Here is a 12,989-nt window from a genome sequence, read left to right on the forward strand (position 1 = left end):
ACCACGGAGCACGAGTAGAATTATTAATCGGTCAGGACAATTGGGACCTAATCGTAACGCGGGAGCTGCGCGAGATAATAGGTACAGATTTGGCGGTTTCGCGCTCCCGTCTTGGATGGACCGTACATGGGTCCGCGGAATGCTCCTCACGAGCGGTATACAAAATAGATGTAACCGAACATCAATGTACAGGGGAGGCTCTGACTTCTTTGGACGAATTAGTAAAGGGTTATTTCGCGCTAGAATATACCGGAATAAAGGATAGCGTCGCGTGTAAAGGCGAGCAGGATCGCGCGTTGCGGATACTAGAGGAAACCAGTTCGCGTAAGGGAAAAATCTGGGAAACGGGCCTCTTATGGAAGGACGATCACGCGCCGAGCACGAACGGTTTGTCTACTGCGCGGAAAAGGTTAGAATTATTAGAACGAAGGTTAGATCGCGATCCCGAATATGCACGTTTATATTACCAGGAAATGCAGCGCTTTCTAGACCAGGGTTACGCTCAAAGGGTTGAGAACACGTTAGAGAGGGCTAGGACGTGGTATCTACCGCATTTCGGAGTGCGAAACGTAAACAAGCCAAATAAAGTTCGACTAGTTTTCGATGCCGCGGCAAAAACCGGAGGAATAAGTTTAAACGACCAACTGATGTCAGGTCCGGACCTATTAAAATCATTGCCGGGAATATTAATTCGGTTTAGACAATACGCGGTCGCGGTGAAGGCGGACATTTCAGATATGTTCCTACGCGTGCAAATTCGGGAAAGCGATCGTGGTGCGCAAAGATTCCTATGGCGAGGAAAAGACAGGAATAGAGAACCGGACATTTACGAGATGTCGACGTTAATCTTCGGCGCCAAATCATCCCCGTGTAGCGCGATCTACGTCAAAGATAAGAATGCGAAAGACTGTAATGAAGCTCACCCGGAGGCAGTTAGAAGTATTATTAATGATAGCTATATGGACGATTTCTTATCGAGTCGAAGAACCGTGCGCGAAGCGGCAGAGCTCGTTCGGGATGTAATCGCGATAAACGCGCGAGCGAATTTCGCCATGCATGGTTGGGCGAGCAACAAGGCGGAGGCCTTGCGAAATTCCGTCGATCACGGGCAACGGTTAGAGCAGGGCGACACGCGGTTAGGCGACCGAGGGGGAGAGAGGGTCCTCGGTCTTTTCTGGGACACACAGACTGACGAACTCAAATTCAATGTCGAGTTAAAGAATATACCAAAAGAAATCGTGCTAGGCGAAAAGAAGCCCACCAAACGAGAGTTCTTACGCGTTATCATGTCGGTTTTCGATCCGCTCGGTATCCTCGCGCCGTTCACGTTAAAGTCAAAAATCATCATGCAGGAAATATGGCGAAGCGGTATAAATTGGGACGACCAACTACGGGAGGAAGATTTTATCCGTTGGCGCAAGTGGGTGTCCATGATAGACAGGGTAAAAGAATGCCGGATGCCGAGATGTTACGGGGTAACGGAATCGCGGGAGTCCGAAGCGCAACTCCACGTGTTTTGCGACGCGAGCTTAACGGCTTACGCGGCGGTAGCCTATCTGCGGTTCGAAAACGAAAATCAGTCTGAATCCGCGCACGTTTCCTTGATCATGGCCAAAAGTAGAGTCGCGCCGTTAAAACCGTTGACAATACCGCGATTAGAGTTACAGGCGGCCCTGATGGGGACAAGACTCGCGACGTTCGTAGAAAAGGAGCTAGACATTAAAATTAGTAGACGAGTTTTTTGGTCAGATTCGACTACCGTGATTTCGTGGATCAGATCGGAGCCGCGGACGCGTCAAGTATTCGTAGCGAACCGTTTAGGAGAGATCGGGGAAAACACGCGGACGACGGAGTGGCGATGGGTTCCGACCGGTCAGAATCCCGCGGACGACGCGACGCGCTTCGAAAATAGCTCCGAATTTATAAGCCCGCGATGGTTTGAAGGCCCGGAATTTTTGCGACGTCCGGAATCCGAATGGCCGATAGAAAAAACGTTGACCGCAAAAGAGAAGGCGACAATCGACGGATTGGAGCAGCGGAAAGCGTGCGTCTACGTGGCGGCGACGGTAAAAGCAGAATTTTCGCTACCGATAAGATTGATGGGTTGGCGCGGTCTTCTCGTCATCGCGCGACGAGTACACGCGATCGTCGGTCGTTGGAAGGGGAAGAACACCGTGAAAGAACCGTTGGAAATAGTTCAGATAGGGGAACAATATTGGTACCGCGTTATCCAGGAAGAATATTTCGGAGCTGAGATAGTTGCGTTGAGAAACGGCCGTAATATCAACAAGGGAAGTAAAATCACCGGTTTAAATCCATACGTAGACGAACAGGGAATTTTAAGGGCCAACGGGCGCGTAACGGCAACGGGACTTGAGGGCTTTGACAACCGACCAATCATACTTGAGGGTCGACACCCCGCGACCAAATTACTAATTGCAGAATATCATCGGAAGTTCTATCACGCGAGTAGCGACGCGGTAGTCAACGAATTAAGGCAAAAATACCATATAATCGGTCTTCGACGCGTTTTACGTTCGCTCATAAGTAGGTGTATTGTATGTCGTATACGGCGAGGCAGGCCACAGAACCCGCTGATGTCCGCGCTACCGGTCGGGCGTGTAGCTTTTCGGCAGAGACCCTTTACACACTGTGGGGTCGACTACTTCGGACCATTGATGGTAAAAATCGGGCGGCGAAGAGAGAAACGTTGGGGAGTGTTGTTTACGTGTCTCACGACAAGGGCCATCCACTTAGAAATCGCGCATTCGTTAAGTGCCAGTTCGGCCATAATGGCATTACAAAGACTCGCGGCGCGAAGAGGCACACCGCAGGTGGTCTACAGCGACAATGGGACGAACTTTCGGGGCGCGGATAAGGAGCTGAAAGACGCGACCGTGAGTATGGATCGCGCTAAGATCGAGGAATACGCATTGTCGAAACGTGTGAAGTGGGTTTTCAACCCCCCTGACGCACCGCATATGGGTGGGGCGTGGGAACGATTGATTAGGTCGGTAAAAACCGCGTTAAACGTGATTTTAAGGGAACAAGCACCCTCCGAAGAAGTTCTTTCTACGCTCTTTGCCGAAGCCGAACATTCGGTAAACTCGCGGCCGCTCACGCACGTGTCGTTAGACCCTCGCGATAAAGAGGCACTGACGCCAAATCATTTCCTGATAGGATCGTCCTCGGGTGAGATTCAGCTAGGTAGATATGACCTCCAAAATGTATGTTTGCGAAAACAGTGGCGAACAGCGCAAAGTTTCGCGGAGGCGTTTTGGAAACGATGGTTGCGCGAATATTTACCTACGCTCGTACCACGTAAGAAATGGACCGAAAAGGAAAATCCCTTAGAAGTAGGCGATATAGTGTTGATCGTAGATTTACAAGCACCGCGAAATAGTTGGCGAAAAGGGACCGTTACACGTTTATTTCCCGGTGTAGATAAAGAAGTCAGAGTGGCCGAGGTGCGCACACGAACGGGTGATTTTATACGTCCGACACGAAAACTAATAAAACTACTAGGAATAAATGAGGTACAAAATTAAATGAATTTTGTACGAGGGGGAGGATTGTTACGGATAGAACTGGCCAATTGAGGCATTTCAGAGCATGGGATGAGAACTTAAAGATAAACATAAGATTTAATGAATTTAGCGGGGTTTTCGGGGACGACTGGTCAAAAGCAGCAGGCATGGCGAGTTTCCATGCCTCGAAGCCCTACGTGCACGGGGAAACCTGTGGCCGTATTCGTCGAACACCATGAGTGTCTCGGCATGAAAAACACCATCGTAGCACCGGGGGTAACCAATCCGCCCGGGAGTGGTGGTGCTCACCAAAACACCGAGGGCCACTCCGCTCGGGAGAGGTGAGAACCCGGGCGAGGGCGAGCTTGCTTGCCCTGCGCTCCGGCTAGCTGTCTGCGGGATCGGTCGCACTCGAAGACGATAGATAATTAATTTTTCTAAGAAATGTACACGTGCGTGGTGCACGTGGCAATGGCATGTGGCAAAAGTGGCACGTGGCAAAAGTGGCACGTGGCACATGCTCTGAAATTCCGAGAAAAATGCCAATTAATAAGTATTTGATCCACCGCGAAATGCCGGCGAACCCAGGTGCGCACTTCGGCAAAAAAGAAAGGCACTCTTCGGCGACGTCTCCTGATACGTAATTTTTGAGAAACGAGTACAAAGGCGCGGACCGCTCCGTTTGACGGCGGGTACCGGCAAGTGCCGGCGCGACATCGGTATCGGCGCGCGGCGTGGCGGCGCGGCGGCTCGGCCGCAAAGGGCGGGCGGCATCGCAAGGATCGGTCGTAGAGGGATGACCGCGAAGCCAAGGTCGACGGAGGGCACGTGGCAGATTTCGAAGAAATCGGGTGGTTGCTAGGAGACGTCGTAGGGGAGTGAAACATATAAAATAGGCGAGGGCACCGGGCCCGCACTTCACTTCGATTCATTCTCTTATATTTGTTGCTACGCGCTTCTTTCTTTATATTTGTTGTTACGAGGCTTCACTTATAGCTTGTCACTACGGGACATACTTGTTGTCATTACGGACTTTACTTGTATTTGCAAAGACTTTCGTTGCGGGATCAAGTATTTCGGCTTTGATTGTAATATTGATGTCACTCGCAGACTAAATTATAATACGTGTGTTATATAATAATTGAAATAAACTGTGCGTATTCACCGTCGGAAAAATTGAGTTGTTCTGATACAGTAATTCTTTGGTATATAAATTAATAATTTCAAGATTGCTCTTTAAGATAATTACGCTTTGCAGATATCCGTGAGAATACCCTCTGAAATATTTATAAGTACATATTTCAATGTTGTTACTTTGCTATAAAATTTTTCAGCGTACAACTGTTTTGCAATTAAATAAATTTTGGATCATAGACCGAGCTTGATTTTGATCTGGAAATTTATTGTTACGCGCACTTTCATTGCACGTAAATACACACTTAATCTTTGATAGGATGTACGCGTGCACAGGACCACACACTGCGATATTTAAATGAACTCCGCTTGTGCTCGACTATCTCGATGCCATAAATGTCTCTTCGCGATTTCACGAGCATCTCCTTATTTCGGTTGAACTCCGTGACGTGCAATATCATTGAAGCCTTTCTGAATTTATGCAGACCGAATATTGCGCTACGGTGGCCAGAAGCTGATTTTCAAAGTGTTTGATGCCCATGTTTACCTTTACCGAGTAAAGCTTTCTTTATGCGAATAAGGAAAAGTATATGTTCCAGTATTTCACATGCAACAACCTAACAAATTACGGAACAACCTACCTCATAAAACAAATATTTAACAAAGACGAGAATGGTCACACGATGAAGCGGAAAACGAGCTTATGAGCATTTAACAATGTTTCTGGCACACGTTCATAAACGGGATGTTAAACTGTAAACATATTCCATTGTGGATTAGAAGTTTCAAATCGTTAAATATTTAAGTTATTAGATATTGAAGATATTAATTTCTCATACTTTTAAATTTAAAAATTTGCAAATGACCGATTTCTCAAATTCATAAATTTTCAAATTTTCAAATACCTGAATTTCCATATATTCCGGTAATAAAATAACATAATCACATTATCAGATTCAAAAATATTCGTTTGCATATTTATGAATTTTTCAATTTTCTTATTATGATACTCTCAAGTTACCAAATTTTTTAATTCTCCAGTTGCCCATATGTCTAAATTCTTAAATTTAAAAATTCACAAATTGTTCAAATTGTCGAATTTACAAATTTACAAATATTGATAGTCTTAAATTTAAAAAATTCCAAAACTATAAACTTTAAAACTATAAAATCTTTGAATGTACAAGTTTACCAAATTTCTAAATATTGAAATTTTCAATTTTCCAAATTTCTAAACTTGCAAAACTTCAAATTTACAATTTACTACATACGAATTAAAAAAGTTTCAAAACATCGAATTTCAAAATTCCTAAATATTCAAGCTCTTCAAATTTCCAAATTCTAAAATTTTCAAATTTCTACATTCCAACATTTTTACGTTTTTCAATCTATAGACTTCCATATTTTCAATTTCCCATTTTCCCAGATCCTCAATTTATAAAAAACTCAATTGGCGAAGTTTTCAAATTTCCAAATTATAAAACTCCAAATTATCATAATTATCGACAGATTTATTATGAAACTTTACAACTTCTCACATTAAGTATAATGAAGTGAGAGCAAATAAAAGAACCATTAATTTTAAATGAGCAATAGTTCTAGAAGGCTTGTAGAAAAAAAGATGATAATCGAAAGTGATGCCATGTTTGTGAAAATGTGATTTGACAGTATACATTACGTAAAATCGTTAATTTTGGAGATAAGTTCAAAATTAAATGTTTCCTAGTTACAGTCTGATTGATGGTGTGAAAGGCAATGTGTACGTGTTCCCCTCATAAGGAATGCACCGAAGATTATTACACTGCTTCTTCAGGATATGCGCCGTACGTAACCTATTACTATTTAACATAAATATTTGTTAAATATAAATTTGTCCTATGCAATAAAAACAATTACTGGAAACTATATTATTACCGATAATTATTATTGACTAATTAGATATTAATCAGATAATTAGACTATTAATTAGAACACAGTTTACTGTCACATACAATTATATACCATAACCTGTTAATAAGATTAAAATAAAATTAAATATAATTTTGAGGAAGTAATTACAGCGTATCGAATAATTTAAACATTTTAGAGCTTTTAATAAACATAAAATTTGTCTTTTTAATTTTAGGTGTGCACAATTCAATTTTAAAAAGTTACAACCATTCTTCATGCAGTCTTGATTAGGATTTAAATTTTCAAATGGTCAAATGTTGAAACTTAAAAAATTTTGAAATTATGTAATTTCTACACATTTTAATCTTCAGAAATTTGGTCATTTTAACAATTAGATACTTAGATACTATAAAATGTAAATTAATTTGGAAATTCAAAGATTTTAACATTTATTGAGATTTGCAAATTTAGAAATTTAAATATATTGGAATTTTAACACTAGAACTACCAACCAGTCAAAATGACTGGTTTCTGATTTCTCACTTTATATTATAAAATTTTATTGTCGTGATTTTATAGAAATGTCTGTCATATTTTGTTGAGGTAAAAACTAGTTCTATATGTTAGTTGATGCTTTAGTATTTATTTATTTCCCTTTTCATTTTATTTTTTACTCTTCGATAAACGAGCATTTAATGTCGGTACTTCTAGTGTTACATTTCATATTTTTAATTATTCAAATTTCCAACTGTTAAAATTAAAAAATTCCTAACTACTCAAATGTTTACATTTTTAAATTAAAAAATTTATAAAATTAAAATATTAGGCATATTTTAGCGATCCATTCACCACATTATAATTAGAATTGAATCCCAAATTCAATTGCAGCGAAAATATATATGTGGTTATCACATCCGAACTGTAATGTGCGTGACGAGTATGCTATGATATTATAGGTTATGTTAACTCGTGACTGCTCAACACTGTATTAACATTCTGTTTTATATATGCTTCTAAAATTGTTGCAGAACCTCCACCTCGCGTTCAACATGGCGAACAGCGGAGCGAAGCGCACAAAGCGACTATTGCTCGGCCCATTGCTCTGCACCATCGACCCCAAAATCTCAACAAATTCCGCCTTCTGTTCCAATGGCACCACTAAGAGTCCTTAAACAAGATCCAAATCTATCAGCTGGAGTAGCCATAGCAAGCCGACGAATACACTGTATGTTGAATACTATTAAATTTTTATGAAAAAGGAAAATTGTTTTTCTATTTTTTACTCTTTCCACTCGTATGTCTCCGTGGAATCAAAACCTTAGATTTAAATATTGTCTACGTATAGTGATCTTTTTTTATTATAACCATTTATTATATTATATAGGGTGTCTCACAACTAGTGTAAGTACTGAAAATAGGTTGAAGAGGATGTGATTTTGAACAACTTTTCCCTTTACAAAAATGGGGTTTTAAACTTCATTTCTGAATTATGAATACACATTGTTTATAATTGATGTTTAAAATGTGGAGAAAATTATTACTTCGAATGATTGAAGGAAAAAGTGTCGTTTGTTTTTCGCACATTTCATCTGATACGTTTTTAAAAAATTTTTGAATGATACTTTCAAATTTATACACTCCGATAAAATTCTTTTTTATCTCCCATTCCTATTTTATTTAAAATATGTAAATATACCAATAAATGAACACTGTATTATAATCGAAAAACTGTCCTCTGCATATTCAAAAACTTTTCAAATTGTTCAAATTTTTGGGTTAATCAAACATAATCATAATTTCTTAAATGAGACACGTATCCTATGATTTACACGATTACGTTTTACACGATTTTAAAATAACGGGCTTAAAAAAAATGATAAATGTAAATATTTTCACATCAATAATGTAAGGATAAGACTTTTATATTTTTTATTTTTTTGTTATGAAACTTTTACCAATAGATTTCCGACATTTCTCTGATTAAAGTGAAACCAAACACGATTTAATTTAGACTACATTTACCAGTTTAATTAACAGTAATTTCGATGTATGCTATTCAATTTTTCCGGTTTATATGAGTTACATGACATTTTAAAATCATTATTAACATTTAATCATAGCTTTCGAATTAATGTTTTAATTTAAAGTAAGCTATTGTTTTCAGTTGATCGGATGGAAATCTCATCAACATTCGAGGAAACTATGGATGATACTTACGATGACTTGGATATCTCAGGTAAACAGATTATCTTATAAACTTGACCTCAACAAACCAGAAGACAATAATCAAAAATTCGAATATTTGCCGCTTTGGTACTTAATTATTTTACACTTTTGGTAAAAACTAAAAAAGTTTTTTGGATTATCGCAAAAAAATTATTTTAAAGTAACTTTAACTATGCAATTCCTCCCACATACAGAAGGCCTTATCAACGAGATTACTTAAACATCACCTTTATTTGTCACTATATAAAGTCCTTGGTACAGTTAAAAGCAAATTTTATTTCTCTTAGGAAAATATGCCAATGAAGGGAAAGAGGTCGTATACTCGTTAATTTTTAGGGATTTTTTGGAATTTAAAAATTTTAGGGAATCTAGAAATATAGGAATTTAGCGATTTGAGAATATAGAAATTTTTCGGTAATAAGATCTAGGAATTTGAGAAGCTATGAATGTGAGGATATAAGAATATAGCGATCGAGGCATTTGGAGATCCAGAAATGTTGGAACCAAGGAATTTGAAAAACTAAGAACTTAAAGATATTATAGGGTTTTAAGAATCTATAATTTTCAGAATCTAGAGATTTTAACATTTAGAAATTTCAAAGTTTAGAGATTTGGAAACGCAGGAAAGGAATTTTTGAGTATTAGGTCCAGGAATTCAAAAAACTACAAATTTAGGAACGGAAATTATATTATTAATACTGCAATGTTCTACTTCTATACTATTATGCTGCTGGTGAATTACAACCCCATACTAAGGGATATAGCCCCTAAATCAATTGTTATGCGAATAAAAACTACAGTTTAATTTTTAGCGGTTCAGCTAGGAAGGTAGGAAGGCTAGGAAAAGTAAAGGAGAGGGAGAACGTTTCGTCCGGGCCCTGCTAGTGGACTTATCAGTAAGGCGTTCTAACAGGCCCTTGCCTTAGACGCGGGGATGTAAGGAAGGGATGGACAGGAACTATATATATGAATAGGAAGTTTCTTTAAGTACTAGCGGGAAAGTCTAGGTCTCAATTCTATGCGCCGTCTAGTGGCGATGAGCGTGGGAGTGAAACCGCCACAAATTTAATATGTGATATGAAATTGAAGAACTTTCTCTTACACCAGACTTAAATTTTGTTATTATATTTTATTAATCTTTGCATATATGTACAGTACCACCAAGATATGAAGGCATGCGTCCTCCACTCGCTGCGTCTAGTCCTGTACCTCCAGAACCAGTAGTAAGACGATCACCACCAGGAACTTACGAATTGCGACGAACAAGACCACCACAATTCCCAACCACCACAGCAACCAGACAATATCCAAGAATGACTCAAATGACACCTTGTGGAAAATGCTTAAGGGTGAGCGCTTAAATAGTAAGGTGAAGTGGGGTAAGTTCGTAAACGGGACAAGTGCATATACAGGCTATTAGTATGTTGGTTTCCTTGTTTCACTATATCCCCTTTTACAATACATTTCAGCTAAGAATACTTATTTGCAGTATAGAGTACTTGCATAATGCAATAAAAAGCATTTTATAGCAGATTTGTTAATAATTCTGCTCTTGCCCCATCGCACATGAAATAAAGTTTGAAAGTATTTTAACCTCAAGTTACGCTCTAACGCCATTTTCGGGGAAAGGAAGAGTAGTTGACATTTTAAACAATTTCCTATCAAAATCAAAATCAAAATGTACAAGGAAAATTAAGGCCCTAGTTAATATTAATTAAATAGTAGTAATTGTGCAAAGCGTTCGATATCGACAGTGTTAAGTATTTACATAACAGTCTGGAAATACTTACGTTTAAATACCAACTTTACAAAAACCAGTCTGCACTTACCCCACTTCATCTTACCCTTGTATAAGTCCTAACTCAAGCTCATCGAAATGTCAATACTTCACGAAATATTTAACATTTGGCGTCAGAAACGTACTACTATAACAAGTGATGGGGTTTATGATCGACGCAACAATGACCGCAGTCGCCTTTGACAGTCCCAGCATAAACACAGGCTAAATATGAATAGTTGGTATATCGCGACCATCTAACGGGGCCATGTGAAACCTGGTTAACCTGACCCTGGCACCATGCGGCAATGCAATGTTGGGGTTTTCCCAGAAAGTGGGAGTTCGTTCCCCATAAAAGGAATCGAAAAAGCACGGGAGGCACATAACGATTTCTGTTTTTGGCTCGGCGATGAAAGAAAGCCAGACGATAGAATGAACTCATTTTGAAAATTGAAACCTTTTTCTGGCGCAAAACTCAGCTATACTTATTCTATATTATAATGAGCATTTATATGGTCCACTATTACACCTTAAATATTCTTTTTCTATTTTTCATTAGATGCTTTAGTTAATTTGTAGTGATATTCGGATAATGTGAATGCATTGGATTTCTTTCTTTAGAATTATTTAAAATGTATACACGTCTCTTTGTATCAGTTGGCAACTTGAAAGAGGGTATCAAAATCCATGGCTCATATATCAAATTAACTGAAATGTGTACTTAAAAATGTAAAAAGACGAGAAAATATTTAGAATGCAACGGTAGAACATTCAAACACTAAGCTCGGACTATTATACGCAGAATAATAAAAGGGATTGACTGCTTTAACAGAAAAATTAGGTTACGTTAAAGAATAGAGTGCAATTGCACTTGAGTGCATCAATGCATGCATATAAAAAATAACGTTACAAGAAGTTAGATAATTCATTCCGCTAATAATAAATTTTTTTAACAGATGTGATGAAACCGATGAGGTGAAATTACGATCGGAGCCTAAAATCTGCAATTCAGGGTCAGAAATTAATTTGCTGCACGCCAAAGTAAGTTTCCAGCCTAAGTATAAAGTGTAATTTCAAGAATGAAATAGACGAAAAGAAAACATTAAACACGACTAGAAATTTTTATTTAAATTATAAGTAAAAGAAATTGTTACTTGAGAAATAGGAGTGATACTTTAAAATATCTTAAAGAGGTACAACACTTCATAAAAATTAGAAAAAATCGAAGTTTCTTCCTTTTAATTAAAATTTCAAGTAAATACAATATCAGTTATAATTTTCACCTTTCAAATATTCAAATTTTTTGACCTTCAACTTTAGAAATTAAAAGATTAAAAATTGACATGTTTTAAAATTATAAATTGAATAATATTACAACTTGGAAATTTCTAAATTTGGAAATGTGAAGATTTAAAAATTAAAACATTAAAAAACTAAAATATTTTACAACAATAAATTTAAAAATATAAAAATTAAAAACTTGGAAATTGAAAATGGCAAATTTGAAAATATGAAAACTATAAATCTTGACAGTTCGAAAATTTGAAAATAGAAAACTTTGTTTATTACGGAAATGACACAAGAATTTTCTATTTATTTTATGATGAGGAATTTGTAATTTTCGAGTACTTTAACCACTTTTTAGAACATACTGACTACAAAAGACAAATACATAATATTATATTTCATAACGCTAAGTTGTGAAATGATTTGTTGACTGTTTCACCGAGAAGCTACCTAATTCATGTGAACACGCAGACCAGCTGGGTGTCCACTCAATGTCACTTCTCAATCTAAAATTTTGGAAAAGCGATAAATGTGACATTTTCTATACACGTCCGTATACCAAAGAAAAAATATAATTCAAATGATAGACAAAAGTTTATTCTGTCCACTTAAGATATTGTCAAGTACACCAAAATTCTAGTTAGGATTCTAGAATATATTAGAATCTTCAGTGAATTAGAAATCTTTATAAAATGTTTATAAGATTATTTTTATTAAATTTGATACTTCGTAATATATCATAACTATGCTGCCATACTTCACATCATCAAATCGTTTCCATGTTTCAAAATTCATCACTGATACGCAACAGTCTAATACGTAGCTATAACGTCTGTAGAAAGTGAGTCTTATTTTTGCCATACCATTGAGCCTCCTTTATTCAAGGGCATACATCTCCGCCACTTAACGGACGTATTAAAGTGGTCAATTGAATTAAATTTGAATAGATCAAATATTTTGCATCCTTCAAATTTTATTACCATGGATCAGAATGGATAGATGGAAAAGGTAACAGAGTGGAACGTGGATCCCTCGTGTGTTTAAAGATGTTTAATGCATGGACCTAGTGATCATAGTTAAGTTGATCACTGTTTATATGACCGTGTTCTCAACAGACACCCAGGAACCTGAAGAGATCGTAGAAGTAC

General features: G+C 37.7%; 2 protein-coding genes across 4 annotated transcripts in view; one reads left to right on the forward strand and one right to left on the reverse strand.

Annotated features, from left to right (window-relative positions):
* The window catches only part of LOC100882266 (uncharacterized), a 103,212-nt gene that overhangs the window by 26,469 nt on the left and 63,754 nt on the right, over positions 1-12,989 (reverse strand). The window lies entirely within an intron of this gene.
* Positions 6,276-11,661, forward strand: LOC105663224 (uncharacterized). The gene is made up of 5 exons (XM_012290852.2): positions 6,276-6,484; positions 7,580-7,776; positions 8,716-8,787; positions 9,933-10,126; positions 11,511-11,661. The coding sequence occupies exons 1-5, from the start codon at positions 6,417-6,419 to the stop codon at positions 11,514-11,516; spliced, it is 537 nt and encodes a 178-aa protein (XP_012146242.1). The 5' UTR covers positions 6,276-6,416; the 3' UTR covers positions 11,517-11,661.

This window comes from Megachile rotundata, chromosome 9 (assembly GCF_050947335.1).
Source record: "Megachile rotundata isolate GNS110a chromosome 9, iyMegRotu1, whole genome shotgun sequence".
Lineage (NCBI taxonomy): Eukaryota > Metazoa > Arthropoda > Insecta > Hymenoptera > Megachilidae > Megachile > Megachile rotundata.